The 17,421-nt window shown below is 34.1% G+C and overlaps 1 protein-coding gene across 8 annotated transcripts in view; it reads left to right on the forward strand.

The window, feature by feature from the left end:
- The window catches only part of LOC112048265 (heterogeneous nuclear ribonucleoprotein L), a 388,713-nt gene extending 378,867 nt beyond the window's left edge, over positions 1–9,846 (forward strand). For 5 of the 8 annotated variants that reach the window (XM_052886916.1, XM_052886919.1, XM_052886921.1 and 2 more), the window contains 4 exons: positions 2,002–2,115; positions 3,063–3,184; positions 4,257–4,407; positions 4,961–5,101. In XM_052886916.1, coding sequence (XP_052742876.1) covers positions 2,002–2,115; positions 3,063–3,184; positions 4,257–4,407; positions 4,961–5,083 — 510 coding nt within the window. In that variant the 3' untranslated portion in view covers positions 5,084–5,101. Of the gene's footprint in view, positions 1–2,001; positions 2,116–3,062; positions 3,185–4,256; positions 4,408–4,960; positions 5,102–5,706; positions 5,796–6,581 lie in introns of those variants that run through there. The other 3 variants (XM_052886918.1, XM_052886920.1, XM_052886923.1) reach the window with 2 other exon arrangements.
- The last annotated feature ends 7,575 nt before the right edge of the window (positions 9,847–17,421 follow it).

The raw sequence follows: 17,421 nt of genomic DNA on the forward strand, positions 1-17,421 counted from the left end.
TTCGCTCACAAGCGCGGTTCATTGCATTTGCACATTACGACATTTAAGCGCACAATATATCTATTGCAAACTTTATTTTTTTTATTGAGGAAACTTGCAAATTACAGAACAAACCATTATTAAAAGGGATAACTGTTTTAAATGATTTTTACCACAATTTACGATTAGTATTATTGTTTTTAATAGAATATCATATTTGCACGAGTATATGTTTAAAGGTACATATTGCGATTGTCGCGTCCGAAGAACTCTTTCGACGCGTTTGTCGCGTTTTGAACTGATAAAATGTCTTTGTGTGCATCCTCATATGCTTGTTAATGTCGAGCATTTATATAATATCTTTGTTTCTTTTTTGTTTTTTTTTTGTTTTACAGATGCTTTCAATATAATCACCTGTGCACGTTGAGTGTAAGAGTAGCAAGCACGAATCATTATTTTTGTCTTGTTTTCTACTTCTTAAATTCTTCTGTTGTACTGTAGAAAATTAATTTATTTTGCTATTAGGTATATGCTATTTTGTACAAATTTCGCGCGCTCGTTAACCTGAGGCAGGTGTTAGGTCTGCGGCTTACTTTATGATTTTTGTCTATGTGATTTATTGTCACCAAGTCGAACAATATTTGACAATTGCACGGGAACAAAATATTCATCCATGACCATACTTAAATGTGATATTCATCGCGAGTCGTACGACATAATGAACGTAGAGAATCATGATAGTGGGGCGTTTTTCTTCAAAGCCATCTACCCGTCTTCGTGGGTCCGATAACAATATGCCTGAAAATTATCCGATAAAGTTGCCACTTGATTTCAAATATCTTTTTTTTATTCTTTAATAATTTTTTTTACATAAAAGAAGGAACCGATTTCAAAGACGTATTTTAGTTATTTTGATTTTAACATACTCGATTTTCATGAAAAAAAAAATGGGACCAATAATGGGAGGAATCAAACATTTAAAAAAATAAACATACGCGTCGCATTGACAACCTTCTCCTTTTTTTGAAGTCCGTTGAAAAATAGGCTCTTAGGCTGATATTTTGTTTCTGGGCCATGACAATATGGGTATGACTATAATATGGAAGTGCGCTCAATTTTGAGACATGATATGAAGGTTCGAACAGACGGGTGGACGGACTTATGTTTGACTGAGCAACGTTTAGTCACAGCTACTCGTAGTTCTTCGAAATCCAATCCGTCATTCAAAAAGAATATGAAAATCGGAATTCTCAATAAAAACTTACGAGTGTTCATACATGAAAAAATATACACGTTGAATTGTTAAAGTTGTCTGTCTTTCGTCGGTTAAAAATAAGGGCACTTGTTTGTCGAGTGACAAAAGCAATCGGTTACATCGTGGGTGACACTAGGTGACAAAAAGTCACTGTGACAAAAATTTCAATTATATCTTGAGCCTTGCCTTTAGTTTAGTGTCGCCAACAATCATACTTGTATGCGATCTTATTGAGAAGTAAACATACATACTTAGCAACGATGAATAGCTCATACAAGCTGATACCCGCCGGGTTACCTTTAAAAATCCATGCATATTCATTGTAGTACTGTATCTAGATATATGAGAAACCGGAGCTAGGATCACACTATATGAATTTTGTTTTCTTTGGGACGGCTTAGCTTCATATAAATTCCATCCTTCGCCACTAAAACTTAGTAGTTTCTCAGACGATACTGTACGACGAATGCCTGTTATATTAATGTACGAGTAGCTGTTATATAATAATCTTACTGGTAAAAGCAAATACGGTTCGTCAGTGTCATTAAAACTCGAGAACGACTCGACCGATATATTATATTAGGTATAATATTATTTTGTTTAATTTGCCACCCTTGTTTAAAAAAAATATACCGAAAAGAACAGCTGATAAATTTAAAATTTAGGTGACACGAAGCTCGATGGATCAGTGTTAGTAAAAAGGATTTTGATTGACGGATTGATTGATTGACTAATAAGATGATGTGACACAGATAATCTGTATGTAGGGCGCTCCTCCTCCACAGCAGGGCGCCGTGATGATGGTGTACGGGCTGGATCCCGCCACCGTCAACGCCGACCGGCTCTTCAACCTGTGCTGCCTCTACGGGAACGTCGTCAGAGTGAGTCAACTTACGCATCTTTAGGTATCAGCGGTAAAGTAGCGACGCAGTGGACCACGTGATATGAAGAGCAAAATTGATTTTTTTTATTCTTTACAAGTTAGCCCTTGACTACAATTTCACCTGATCAATCTAAGATTGAAGCGGGCTAATTTGTTAGGAGGAAGATGAAAATCCACCCCCCTTTCGGTTTCTACCACGACATCGTACTGGAACGCTAAATCGCCTGGTGGTACGTCTTTGCCGGTAGGGTGGTAACTACAGCGGCCGAGTCCTTTAACCAACCAGACCTAGATCAATTAAGAAAATCTCTATCGGCCCAGCCGGGGATTGGACCCAGGACCTCCGTCTTGTAAATCCACCGCGCATACCACTATGCCACGGAGGCCGTCAAAAATAAATTATTTCAAACAGAGCAAAACTTCGTAGGGCATTCTATCCTTGTACTAGTCGACCTGAGACATAAGGCTTAGTTTACACGAGCAGCAACTCTGCAGTCGTCAACGTGTCGACGCAATAAACGGCAGTCAACGGCAGTCGACTGCAGTCGGCAATTGCCGTGGACTGCCACCGACTGCAGTCTACGGTAGCAGTTGCCATCTGCCGTTGGCAACGTGCTGCTCGTGTAAATGAACCCTAAGGCTTATATTATATCTGTAATCACAGCGGCTATGCCATATGAATCATTGCTTGTAGGCGTTAAATAAGCATTAACTATATGAAGCTGGAAAGTTTGTTTGTTTGGTTAAACGCACTAAACTTTGGAACTACTGGTTCGTATTGAAAAATATTTTTGTACTGAATACTTAGTTTATTTAACGAGGAAGTCTATGTAATATGTCGTAGGCGTCCACTAGTATGTAATAAAAAGCTATTACTAAATTCCAGTCCTTTGTTCCTTCCTCACCCGTTTTGGGTGTCTTACTTGATATATTTACGTGTTGCAGATAAAGTTCTTGAAGACCAAAGAGGGCACCGCAATGGTACAGATGGGGGACGGCGTGTCGGTGGAGCGCTGCGTACAGAACCTCAACAACGTCACCGTGGGGGACTACACGCTCACACTGGCGTAAGTGTTAGGCCTCCTCTACACTATCGGCCATGAACATTACTCGTATGATCTGCCACAGATCTTGATCACGTGGCCTGTTGATAACAAATGTCATTCCCGTACATTTTTCTAGTTTTCGAAGCGTTTGCGATCGTAGAAAGATAATCGAAGTGCCACTTGGCTACAAGGGCTGATCGTCTATCATTGGTTCAGACTAATTACATGAGGACCTGCCACGCTAGACGTTACTTTTGTCAAAGTATATGATCAGCGATCAAATGCGATTACAAAAACTGTCTCTATAGTATCGATGTTTCATAGTTGTAATCATGTTTGTTGGTTAAAGAGTTCCGCAAAAATACTAACGCGCGAATCTCAGGAACTACTGGTCCGATCTGAATGATTCTTTCAGTGTGAGATAGCCCATTTATCGAGGAAGGTTATAGGCTATATATTATTACTACTGGAACGGGAACCACGCGGGTGAAACTGCGCGGCGTCAGCTAGTAAGATAATCTAATCTAAGCTCGTTTTCCTCAAAAAAATTACAGTTACTGTGTTCGTGAATTTGGGCGCAGTACTAGTTCTTAAGTAATTAGTCTGAGGTCATTGGCATTGGCAAGTTATTTGCCGATTATCATGCAAGTATCCACATATCCGTCTGCTCTAAAAGAACAACATTGCCATCATGTCAAGATCTGATGATGGAATCCTGGAGAAATTGAGGGGAACTTTCAAAAATTATATGGGTGCCTAGTGTGTTCGTAAACTTTTCCATTTAGTACTTTAAAGCACTACAATCTGTTATTATTGGTCTGATGATGAAGATGCTTAGCCGGTGTTGTCTTAATTTAAGCCATTTCTGACAGGACCACATAAAACAACACTGTCTGCAAAAACTAAATCTATAAGATATTCTCACATGGCTTGAATTAATACATCACCGGCTTAGCACCGCCTTCATACTGATCAACAGGTAGAACATAATATGATGTTATTTTTCGCTTTTTAGTTTAGTGGGTACGTTTTACGGGTACGGTTTTGAAGTCGGTTGTATTTTTTTTATTATAATTTTTATTATTTTTTTCAGATTCTCAAAACAGGCATACCTGTCGGAAGTGATGAACCCCTACCCGCTGCCGGACAAGAGCCCCTCGTTCAAGGACTACGTGGGCAACAAGAACAACCGCTTCCTCACGCCCGCCTCCATACACAAGAACAGAATACAGCCCCCGTCCAAGGTAAGAAAATATCTCCTTTTAAAGTGACAGTAAAGAGAATCTTTACTGTATACAATCACAAGTCATGATGACATGAAAATAATCGTATTTACGGTTGAATTCTTGGAAAATAAAGTCTGAAGGGTAATTCAGATAGATGGTGGATTACGTGTAGAGTATTCGAAGTGATATTCGAATTGGAAGAAGTTTTCGAATTCAGTTTGGCTAGAGTTGTGAAATGGCAATTTCAACAGTTGAATGCATCGAAACGAGAAGACATTTTGATAATCTGTTATGGTGGCACTTCATTTGACTGTTCGTTATTTGTGTATTTGACAAACAACTACCTGTGCGAATGCTATATTTGTCAAAAATATTTGTCTTTAGTTGCTTATTTGACAAATTAAATTAAACAAATACATCTTCGGCATGGCTGTTAATTTTTGGATGCCGGTCAAAGGACATATTGATTAATCGTCAAATATTCGCTTAATAAGGTGTACCTCACCTTGGCTTTAAAAACAATATGTTTATTCTTTTTTTTAATTTATTCATTCGTAATCCTTCAATCCAGGTGCTGCACTTCTTCAACACCCCGCCCGACGTGTCGGACGATCAGCTGCTGCAGGTGTTCAAGGACTACGGCGTCGCTCCGCCGCACACCATCTCCAAGTTCCCGCTCAAGAGTGAGAGGTGAGTGCGTGTGTCACTTCAACACCCCGCCCGACGTGTCGGACGATCAGCTGCTGCAGGTGTTCAAGGACTACGGCGTCGCTCCGCCGCACACCATCTCCAAGTTCCCGCTCAAGAGTGAGAGGTGAGTGCGTGTGTCACTTCAACACCCCGCCCGACGTGTCGGACGATCAGCTGCTGCAGGTGTTCAAGGACTACGGCGTCGCTCCGCCGCACACCATCTCCAAGTTCCCGCTCAAGAGTGAGAGGTGAGTGCGTGTGTCACTTCAACACCCCGCCCGACGTGTCGGACGATCAGCTGCTGCAGGTGTTCAAGGACTACGGCGTCGCTCCGCCGCACACCATCTCCAAGTTCCCGCTCATGAGTGAGAGGTGAGTGCGTGTGTCACTTCAACACCCCGCCCGACGTGTCGGACGATCAGCTGCTGCAGGTGTTCAAGGACTACGGCGTCACTTCAACACCTCGCCCGACGTGACAGACGATTCGATTGTAGCCCACTTCTACGGGAAGGATTCTTAATGACTGCATGGCGGGAACTGCTTAGCTACTGTAGAAAAATCGCGGTATTTTATTTTGTTGTGCAACCCATCTTACACAGTAAACAGCAATAACAATTATTGTTACAGGTCTTCGTCAGGCCTGATGGAGTTCCAGAACATATCGCAGTCGGTTATGGCCATCATGGCGTGCAACCACGCCACCATTCAGCATCCAGGCAAGTGTCATCTATCCTCAATTCCACACAATCTTCATCATCATCATCATCATCATGTCTTTTTCTTCAAGTCATTTTACACATTGGTGCTTATGGCCGAAACAATCGTATCTGTCCCTGGCTGCATTCTTTAGCGTAATCCAGGACAAGCAGCCTTCCTTTCAGAAGATGAGATGAAGGCTGCCGATAATAATGTACAACTGTTTATCTTGCCAAACAAATTGAACTTTTCTGCTTTAAAACATTAAGTACAGCAACAGCAAGTATTTCTTCTGTATTCTGTACACATTTTATGTTTTTGTGAAACCTTGCAAAAAAACATTCTTATGAAGCGTTTCTTCAACATATTATCTAAAAAATCATTGCCTCGATATAAAATACCCTACATAATCATTGCACAAACTCAAAATATCATTATTATCAACCCATATTCGGGTCACTGCTGAGCTCGAGTCTTCTCTCAGAATGAGATTGGTTAGGCCAATAGTCAACCACGCTGGCCCAATTCACAAAATTTAATTGTCAAGAACCATTGCAATCAGAAAATGACTCCGAAGCTCTAACAGAACACTATCTAAAACATCCACTTTGTTGCTTGATACAGTGTACCTATTATACCACAGTACTTTTAAAGTATTAAAATGCCCTCATATATTACTGTCGAGGAAGTCCTCGCTCATAAATGAAATCACTAATGAGTACCAAACACTGTATCTGAAGATACGGTGTAAAGTCATAGCATAGCTGCAGCACTTCCCGATTACAATGAGCCGCTCGACATTCCAGGTGCGAAGTTCCCGTTCGTAATGAAGCTGTGTTTCTCGTCGTCGCGACAGATCGGCCAGGGCAAAGGCCAGCCGCCCGTCAAAGCGCACAACCAAACGCCCGAGCAGAACCAGCGGCAAGGGCAGAACAACGGGCTCGAGCACGACTACTAGTAAGAGATCCTACTACCAGTAAGATAGGTACCGCCGCAGCGCGCGCCACGCCAGTTGGAACTGTGTTTGGATATGGGGAGGAAAAAAGTCCACTCAATGACTTAAGAGCCACGTTTGAGTAAGAAAATAGTCAGGCGGGAGAAATTTTATGTGATTTTTTTTTTCAGTTAAAAAAAAACTAAGAGTCCAGACTCTATTTAAAAAGGCAAATCTTCCGAGAAAGCTGGTACTCGTGGGAGTGGCCTAGAAAAGTTCAACTTCAAATTCTCGACCAAGATTTCCTTTGTGCATTTTTTGCCATCTTGAAAAATGGTTATATTCAGTTTTCTTTTTTACAATTACTCGGTTCTCCGTTGAGATGCGATGCGTTCTTTTTTATTGCTCTTTGAAGGATTTTTTTTTACTTATCGTTAATCGTTATTGAGATATCAATCGAAAAAGTAAAAAAAAATAGGAAAAGGAATTTGTTTATCTGTATATAATAATATATTTTGTTAATATAAATATACTACATTTTTCCTTTTTTAACTGAATAATTCCGTTTGGGTTCAGGATTTATATTCCACACAAAAGCGTGCCAGTCAATAAAACAGTTCCAACTTCCGTGAATAATACATATAAGAGATGTTACTTTTTAATTGTGTAAAAATATATACATAATATATAAAACATATATAATATAATATATATGTTTCGAAATGCAAAGTGTTGAAAAAAGACATGAGTGTCATAAATTGTAAATTGTGTAGGGCGTTGTTGGACCAATGTTAAGTCGATTTGGTATTTTTTTTTAATTAATTACTTAATAAGGCTTTACGTAAGCCATTTATGTAGTTACATTTATTATTTATAAATATGCAGGATGAGTATTAAGAGTGTGCCTTGAGGAATAGTGAAAAATAATACTTGAGACCGGTTTTTTAGAAAGATAATATATACAATAATAATTTCTTTTTATTATATAAAAATGATCAACTTGCTTGATTATAAAAAAAAATCATTTCTGTATTTTTATATATTATGTATGAAAACTCAATAATCTGTAAAAATTTGGAAGTCTTGAGTAGTTTTTAGCTATTCCTTAAAATTTCAGTTATGGCAATCCACTATCGCTTAATAAATCATCCTGTGTATGTTTTCGGTACGATTTCAGTACGGTAGGGATACGATACTGTAGTAGTGGTACGGTAAAGGAATCGTACCGTGATCTTCTTCGAGTCCGAATTTGTGCATTACACGTTCATATATGTATTATGGTTGGTTTCCATATAGCACAAATCTGTATGTACGAGTAGTTAAACGTATATTATAGCTATTTTATTGAAGTTATTGTTTAAATGTCTAAATATATTATGTAGAATGTATATTATTGTCGTATAAGTTATATATATTCTGCCGTTTTTTCTCCATATATATTTAATGTAAAATAATAATATACGTGTAATGTAAAATACAGTAGATGTTTGCCGGCCTAATGAAAAAGTAAATAGATATCAAATCTCTCTCGGTACGGTATTGTTCGAGTAATGCATTCTTGGCCTGAACACTAATTAAATTGATTTTCTTAAAAATATTGATATTTTTTTCAGTCCAATGTTCGTAACGTACCGTACCGTACTACTGTACCGAAATGGTACAACGGACCGTTTAAGTATTGTGTAGATGTTTTTCTTAAAAAAAAGGTGTACAATAAATTTGTTAGTACTCTTACATACATAAAATATGAATATTTTTTAACTAAATTAATGGATTTGAAGGCATTTCTATTATTTTGTCTTTAAAATAGGAAATTGGTTGAGGAAAACAATCTTACATAATACTTAAATGTTTCTTATAGGGCAGTGCTTCTCTGAACAGGATTTTTTTTTTTAGAAAAAATAATATAAATAATAAAATGATAATAATTTATTAAAATTGTAACTAGACATTTATGCATATCATTCGCGACACCTGATCCGTTGGCATGTTTTCAAATAGGACAGCATTGCAATACTAATCTGTCAGTGAATGCTGCCTTTCAATATTAGTATTCTATCTTTTATTTTCAAAGATTATTTCTATATAAATACTTTTGGTCGACTTTGGACTGCAGTGTATTGATAAAGTGAGTTTTTGAAAAAAAAAATGACTGTTTTAACACAGATAATATATTCCATATATTTTAAACCTTTTTACAGTAGGGACCATAGAGGCTAACAGAACGCATGATATGTTTGCTTGGAAAATTCTTATTTCAGTTTGGTATCACTTGTGTATGAAGACTAGAGAATAATTGAAAGGGAAATGAGATCCGGCCCACTCCTACCCTAACCACCCGGCAATTTACATATATCTAAAAATATCTTGATAATTTTAGTTTATAACATTGAAATGATTACTTTATCAAAAAAAAATACTGCAACGACATTTGACATCTTTAATTTACCCGGCAATTTACATATATCTACAAATATCTTGATAATTTTAGTTTATAACATTGAAATGATTACTTTATCAAAAAAAAATACTGCAACGACATTTGACATCTTTAATTTACCCGGCAATTTACATATATCTTTATCAAAAAAAAAAAAAAATACTGCAACGACATTTGTAATTCATCTTTAATTTACCCGGCAATTTAAATATATCTAAAAATATCTTGATAATTTTAGTTTATAACATTGAAATGATTACTTTATCAAAAAAAAAATACTGCAACGACATTTGTAATTCATCTTTAATTTACCCGGCAATTTACATATATCTACAAATATCTTGATAATTTTAGTTTATAACATTGAAATGATTACTTTATCAAAAAAAAATACTGCAACGACATCTGTAATTCATCTTTAATTTACCCGGCAATTTACATATATCTAAAAATATCTTGATAATTTTAGTTTATAACATTGAAATGATTACTTTATCAAAAAAAAAATACTGCGACGACATTTTTAATTCATCTTTAATTTGTCCCCAAGTCTTGGGGACATTTTTTGTAGACTTTTGATTGGTTTGTTTGTTTTTCTTGTTGGTAACAGAAAAAAATAATACTAAAAAATACAGCTTTAAATGTTACTTCGCCGTTTTGTTACACCGGCGAACTTTTTGCCCTAGAAGAGTGATAATTTTTTTTTTTTTTCAAGAAACATACTTTCATTAAGCCAATTAATTAACCAGATCCTTATTTATACATCATATTATAATATCCATATACTTTTACACGTGGGGTGTACCTATAGTCTGGCAAGTTGATGACACTCCGATGATATGCGGGTGACGGGGGGAGTGGGGGGAGGGAGGGAGATTGTGCGGGTTTGAAATCGTGCGTGCGGGGAAGTGAGATGCATCAGTCGGTGGTTTTTCATTCATCGCTACACGCACTCCGGCCCGCGCGGACCATCGGGAGTGTTACGAACGAAGTTGCCAAGCTATAACTGGGTTCCTTGGGCCGGGGTTGTACGGGTCGGAAGACATTCCTTTTTCAAAAATTATTCCTTTTGATAGCGTTTCTACCAAGGTTGTTCGCAGATATACAGCGAGGATTTTTTTTTAATTATTCGAGAGCTTTTCACAGGCAAACATAGATAGCGCCTTTTTAAGAATAAATATACCCTCCCCGTTTTCTAAATAATATTATATTCTTATAATTAAAAGTGTACACTTCCCGAATAAAAATATATATTATTTATAAAAATATATTTATCATTTAATCGTGAGTATTTTTATCAAATGACACCCAAAAATATATACGTTTTTGTTTTAGCTTGTTTAATTTGTTTCTGTTTACACAATATCAAAGCCAAAAAGAATTAGCCAAAGTTTTAAAAATGTTAGATAAAATTTTTTTAGGTATTCTAAATATTATGTATTAATAAAAATGTACATAAATGTCCATTTTGATTTTTTTTTCGCCAATAGGTAAAGTTAAAATATAATTAATCGCGCATAAAAGTGTCAGTAAAAGTATAATAAAAAAAAAATTGCATTATTCGTTTTCTTAATATAGGTGTTGAATTAAATTGGCGCACTAGTTCAGAGGTCTCAAAATAGTTAGATAGGTTTTTAATCGTTACCAACACATAAATAGTATATAAGTTTTAATTTTGAAATATGAGATAGTTTTATTTGATTAGAAAACGCCTTTTAGATTTTTAAATTACATATTACCAAAAAGTTTTCATAAAATAAGTAGTAAAAAAGATTTTTTTATAGAAATATTTTTAAATTACGTATTTGGTACTTTTAAGATGAGAAATATAGAAAATGAAAAAAATACAATTGTTACATATTACGCTTTTTTCTAATATATTTTACGTTGAAATATTAAATTATGACACTAACTTGTCTTCAGTAGGTTGTTACTACTACAATGAAACAACTGACTTAATACCAAATATGAGTACACAATTATTATTAGAATTCAATTCCATATTTTTCATTAACAAAACATAAATTGGAATGACATATCTGATTTAAAAGAAACAATAACAATTAATGTTGACTGCAACGTCAATTTTCGATTCTAAATAGATTATTGCCAATAAGATGTATTTTAAAAATAAACATGTACAGTCGAGCACAGTCGTCGTATATTTTTAACGGGAAGCGTTTAATTGCTTTCTAAATAGGCTTAATGAATTTAGATTTGTACTTAAAATGCAAAATATTTTGTAGTGTAAATTGTTATATTAAAAATAGAATAGACGTCTTGTGCTCGACTGTACATTTCGTATTCGCTTGTCCTGTATGTGAAGTATGTCAATTGTATTATTTTGGCGTAAATTACTAATAAAAACTATAGAAATCGTTCGAAATACATTTACAAAAAAAAAAAAAAATGCAATTGAAACTGTCTTTTTTTTGCTAAAAATATAGACAATTTAATAAAATCTTTACAAATACTCTTTTAAAAAATAGATGTAAGTTTCGAGGATAGATGTGAGTTATAGTATTTCGAACGATATTTTATTGATATACCGCCAGTATTTTACGCATTCTGTGTGTATTGTGGTAAAATTAGTCACTTACTTACATATCAAAAAGACAAATAAAAAAGTTAGTGAGTTATGAGTATTAATAAATGTCTATTATGTCCAGTTTTGCTAGTTTTCTTTTTTGTTCTTTCTCACTCTGTTGTGTTTTTCCGTTTCTTTCAATAATTCTGTTTCTACCCCCACTTTAGAGATTTATTACATAGATACATATTAACTTTATACTTAACATTTGCGATCTGGATGAAAAAAATTGAGGTTCTCACAAAAAAAATATATCTTACACAAATGCACATCGAAAAAAAACATTACACATTTAATGTAAAACGGTAAAGTAACGTTTGTCAACATGACATGACAGTTCCTCTATGATTTTTCGTCTACGATCGCGCTGTGTCAATACATGCAAACTTACATGAACGTATTTGCTTTCTAGCTAACGGCGATCTGGCGGAGCACACACAAACACACATATCAAGACGGACGGCAACACACAGACACACACAGCCACACCACTACGAGTGCAGGGAGGGGGGGAGTCGGGATTGCCATTGCTTAAACAAAAATAATTACCCTCAAAAAATACATTTTTTTGGCGCCACATAATTACAATAACACCCTGAATGTACGGTATTTTTTTCCTTGCAATGGCAACATTTCTATAATTCCTTTGCTGTCGTACGAATTTTTCTTAATATTAAAAATACGAAAAGTGTAACTTCAACAAATCCATCAACTATTATAATATGGACGCTTGATGCCAAATATAATTTTGACGTGCAAGTGAATAAATATATTTTAAACAAAATATAATTTACTTTTCCAAATATTTTTTAAATGAAACTTCTTTTTATTTTTTATGATGACTAAAACATCAACATCAAAGATCATTTTCTCTTATAAAATCTGTTTGTTATATCGTCGGTCCTTATGTGATACCTCGTAACTAACAATTTTTGGTAAAAATAGATTTTGATGCGGAAAGCTTCAAACAGTTTTCCGGTGGTAACCCGTAAAAAACTTGTAGTACGTACATTAAAAACGTTTTTGGTCGCATAAAACGACTTTTAGTGATACCTAAAGGATGTTTCTTATCTCTATTGTAAAGTTCGTCAGTTTGCACGCACGAGCTATCACATCTAGACCGACGATATGCAAAACTGAAAATTTCGAAATATACTTCAATATACGCGAAGTAATTCAAGAAAAATTTGTACGACACTATTTTTATAATGTGTGATCTATTTCACTCATATAAAGACATTAGTATTTTTCTTTAATATAATATTAGACACAGTAACAATTCTCAAGTATAACACGATTACATTTCCATTATTTTTTGTTTATTTTTCCCTTTTTTTTTTAATTTTTTATTTTTTTTCTTGGGCATACCGTCCAATGCAAAGCGCGTTTCGGATTATTGGTTTGTTTCGGCGAGCGGCTTAGAATTTATAAGCATTATTCCCATTTTAATTAATTGGTAATTAAGGTAATATTTAGTTTTTAGTTTCTTATCATTCTATTAGTGCCGTTTTCAAACTGTCGCGGTTGTATATTTTATATTTTGCGACCCGATGTGTTTTGATTGCGACTGATTTTTAATTTCTCTGCGTCGTCAAATCAAACTTGAAATTGATGTGGAGTGTTATGAAAGCGGTATTTAAAAAATAATATATAAAGCCACTTATCCCATTTTTTAGTGACGGATTAATTAGTAGTATTAATGAATTAATGAATATGAATTAGTTTCGTGAATGTGTGGTACGCAAAAGCGAAAAGCTGTAGATTTTTTTTCTCTTTCAAATTTTATATTGATTGCGAATTGGGGCCAACGTACACAAGCGGACGACCGAAAAATACTAAGTAAATGTGCTCGTCAAAGCAACGTATGAAGGCAAAATAAGCACACACAATATATTTTCATAATAGGGCATGCTATTGGATTTCAACGTGTTTTGTGTCCTAAATATGCTTTATTTATACCTAATTAGATTGATAACATTTGTCATTGGCCGCCCGATGGTATCCGCTGGCCCTAATTCTTTGCGTACGAGGTATATTAGTTGTACGTTGTTTACAAAAACTTGGCAGTTGTGAATTTGTACAAGAGAATAAAGTAAAAATGGTATATGGAGGTAGACGATTTTGAGTTTTATTTTTTTTTTCTTAATACTTAGTAATTATTATTGTAACATAATGTAGGCCATGCTTACGAGTGTGCATGTGGTTACCGCATCTGCATGTGTTTCGTGACTTTGAAAATTCAAATCACCCTTTTCTAATATCTTGTAAAATGATTTATCCTTCTTTGCAATATAGTAAATACGCATAATTATTATATCAAATTCATAATTCTATATTTTCGACATCCAATGTAAGTTTACAATTAATTTACTTAATTATTTTTTTTAGTAAGATCCATTCATTTGAATAATTGTAATTGAACTGTCACTAAACATTCAATTATAGTGACACTTCCGTGAATTGAATACATTTTCATGTTCATCTATGTTACTTAATAAATATGGATTCTTTGTGTTTACTTTTGCATAAAAATTAAAAAGCGTGTAAATAAAATCGAGTATTCCCTTAAAATGAAGTAATTAAATTTTGTTATAATGTAACGATTCTGCTTTACAATAATGTGGCATGTTAATTCCAATAAAACTACATTAGGTCATCCAAATATTGGTATCAATTATGTTTTACATGAAATTATAATTATTACTAAAATTTTCTAGAACTTAATAGTGTCACCAACTCCACCAATGGTGACTATAAAGTGATCGCACATCATTGTATCATCACTGTAATAAGCGGCAAAGGCATTGGACATCTAATTTTAGTACTTACCGCTTGGAATGCGGATACCTTCTGATATTTTCATTCTAGTATTCGGTTACTCCTTTTGTTTCCTTGCGACAATGTGCGGTCAACTTTAGCAATATCAATTTAGTCTCAGTTAAATTTTTGTGTCTTACAAAATTGCTACCATTATCCATTTTGAAGAACCAAAATGTGTAATAAATATAAGTAAAACTAGAATTTAGCACTTCTTTAGGCTAGTAGTAAGTGTCATTGCGATGTCAATTATATTCGACTAGTGGAAAAGAAATATGACCGTAAACAGATTTTCTAAAAAATTTTCTTAAAAACAATAATTAAAATAAAATGTGGCGAATGGATTTTAATGTAAGATTTGATTAGACTCTGGTTGCACAATAACTATATACCTACATATATAGTAACATTTGGTACGGTCATATTTTGCAGGTGTTCTTCAAGACATTTTTGTTAGAAAATTGTGTTTTAGTTACCTACAAGCATATGCTATCACTCTCTTATTGTGTGCTGTAAAACTATATCATGGCATGATATTTAATAACTGATTAAGTGAACACTGTTTTGTAGTAATACCGAATAATTTATAAAAATCTGCCATTTTTAAAACGTTGTTATCATGAACAGCAGCAAACGCTTTTTTTGTTGGTTTCCCTATATTTACACTTTTACAAACATTGCCTGCAAAATTTTGACCGGTTATATGTTTTATTTATTAATAGTTTTGATCCAAAAAAAAACCAATTTTGTTAGAATTAAATTACTTTAGCGTAGATAAATGTGTACGGTGTGAAAAAAATTATGATACTAGTAAATGATTATGATGTGGCACCCAAATCTGTCAATCGCTTAATGGTAGGCATCCACAGATCCGCATCGTGAGTAGTAATCGGGTGCATCGCATGCAACGGATCGTTGTATTCATTGTCGTACAAGTGCGTTCACTGATACGCATCGAACGGATTTTATCTATCGTAAAATTAAAAACCCGTTTGATACGATGCGTCCAATACGTACTTTGCGAATATGTGGACGCCTACGTTTAAAGTTTACCCTTTGATTTTATAGAATGTTTTGGTTCAACAGTAAGTTTTTTTTGGAAAATTTAACCACGAAAGTTTTTAAAATTAAAACAGTCGTCAATTTCAGTAAAATCTAAAAGTTACTAGTATGTCGGCTTAATATTCTTGGATGACATCCCATCTCAATTTAGATACTTACGTAATTTAATATTTTGATTATAAATCTGTAATTTTTTTGTAGCGTAACCAGTGTTATAGTCGGCACAAAATTAACTAAAATGAAGTAATAGTCCTAAAAATAGCTGGTTAAAAATTACTATTGTTATCAGAATAATAGATGCATATCTTTTTCTCTAGAAAATATTTTCAAATTATTGGAAAAAAAAATGTGTTAGCGATAGGACTTCGATGTCGTGATAGCTTACTATGTTTTTGTTGGTTGTATATATGGAATGGAAAACTGAGTTTTTCTGTAATAATTGTTTTATTATTAATTGATGTGCGCCGGATGTTGTATGAGACGTAATACATATTAAAAATTTAATAAAAATGACGTAGTACTGTCGAAACCCTTTTAGCCCGTTTTAGCAGTAATATTGTAAAATTGATGATGATCTTTTGGTATTTTGAAGGATAAACGTATTAGATGTTTAATCTATTTGAATACAATTATTAGTTTTGAGTATGAAACATTTAAAAGTTTGAATTGTTCAACTCAATGAAATGCAATTATTCTTCTCGAAACTAATATATGTATTCAATTATTTAAGCATTTTAAAGTTAGGGTTCATAATTTTACAACGTTTACTACTAAACTGCCTGACATATTATACAAAATGGTCGAATACACGCTCAAAGTATTCTTGTGTATTATATAAAATTCACAACATAACATGTATGGAGGTCTGCTGTAAGTTTTGCAAAATCGTACAGTAACAGATAAACATGTTATATGACTATATGTGTTAAATAAATAAACAATAAAATGTCATACCATAGATTAATTTGATCAAACCCTAAACATTTGTTTTTTTTTTTTTTGGGAAAACAGATTAGTAAAGTTTGTAAAAAAAACGTATGGTAAAGATTGCAAAACTCACAGTATACTCATAGTTACACGTACATAGCACGAAACCATGCCTATGGTACGGCGAGACATAACAAAGGCACTCTAGCATTTTACATATTTTTAATATGAATAATGTAACAATTTTCTATTTTTTAGTTTGTCTCTTATTTCTAGACATTGCATTGGTAGTAGGTACTTGTAGTTTACATGGTAAAACATTAAATACATGTCAACACAACAAACCTCTTTCATTTAAACACAACCATTCTAGTACATATTGTAAATTAATAAAATTAAAAAAAAAATTACCGTTTTATCAAGCCTTTATTTGAGTATGTGGTAACAAAAACTATATATTTGTATCCTTCCTAAAATTATCACTATTAATTGATTTTGATTTATAATTTTTAATTAATTTACAATTTGAACCGTTAAACTTTATGATGTTGAATTGAAACCAGTGGATCAAACCAAGATTCCCTTTTTTCAAAACAAGAAATAAAACATCCACCTGTATAACTTACATCAACATGCTATACCTACTGATGGTACAGAACGCACAATATACAAAATAGTGTAAAGTCACACTAACATCACGCTATATCACACAAGTGGACAGAGTATAGTCGGATGCAATCTTTAAGACGTCTCGGAAATCGGCTGTCGACGATACTACGCGGGGTGATATCCTCTCGTCGCGTCCCTACGTTACCGCTGATACCTAAAATCTTGTATTGCACAGCTTAACGCACGATGTTACGAAACGTCATAAAGTTT

This window comes from Bicyclus anynana, chromosome 18 (genome assembly GCF_947172395.1).
Source record: "Bicyclus anynana chromosome 18, ilBicAnyn1.1, whole genome shotgun sequence".
In the NCBI taxonomy this organism is placed as follows: Eukaryota; Metazoa; Arthropoda; class Insecta; order Lepidoptera; family Nymphalidae; genus Bicyclus; species Bicyclus anynana.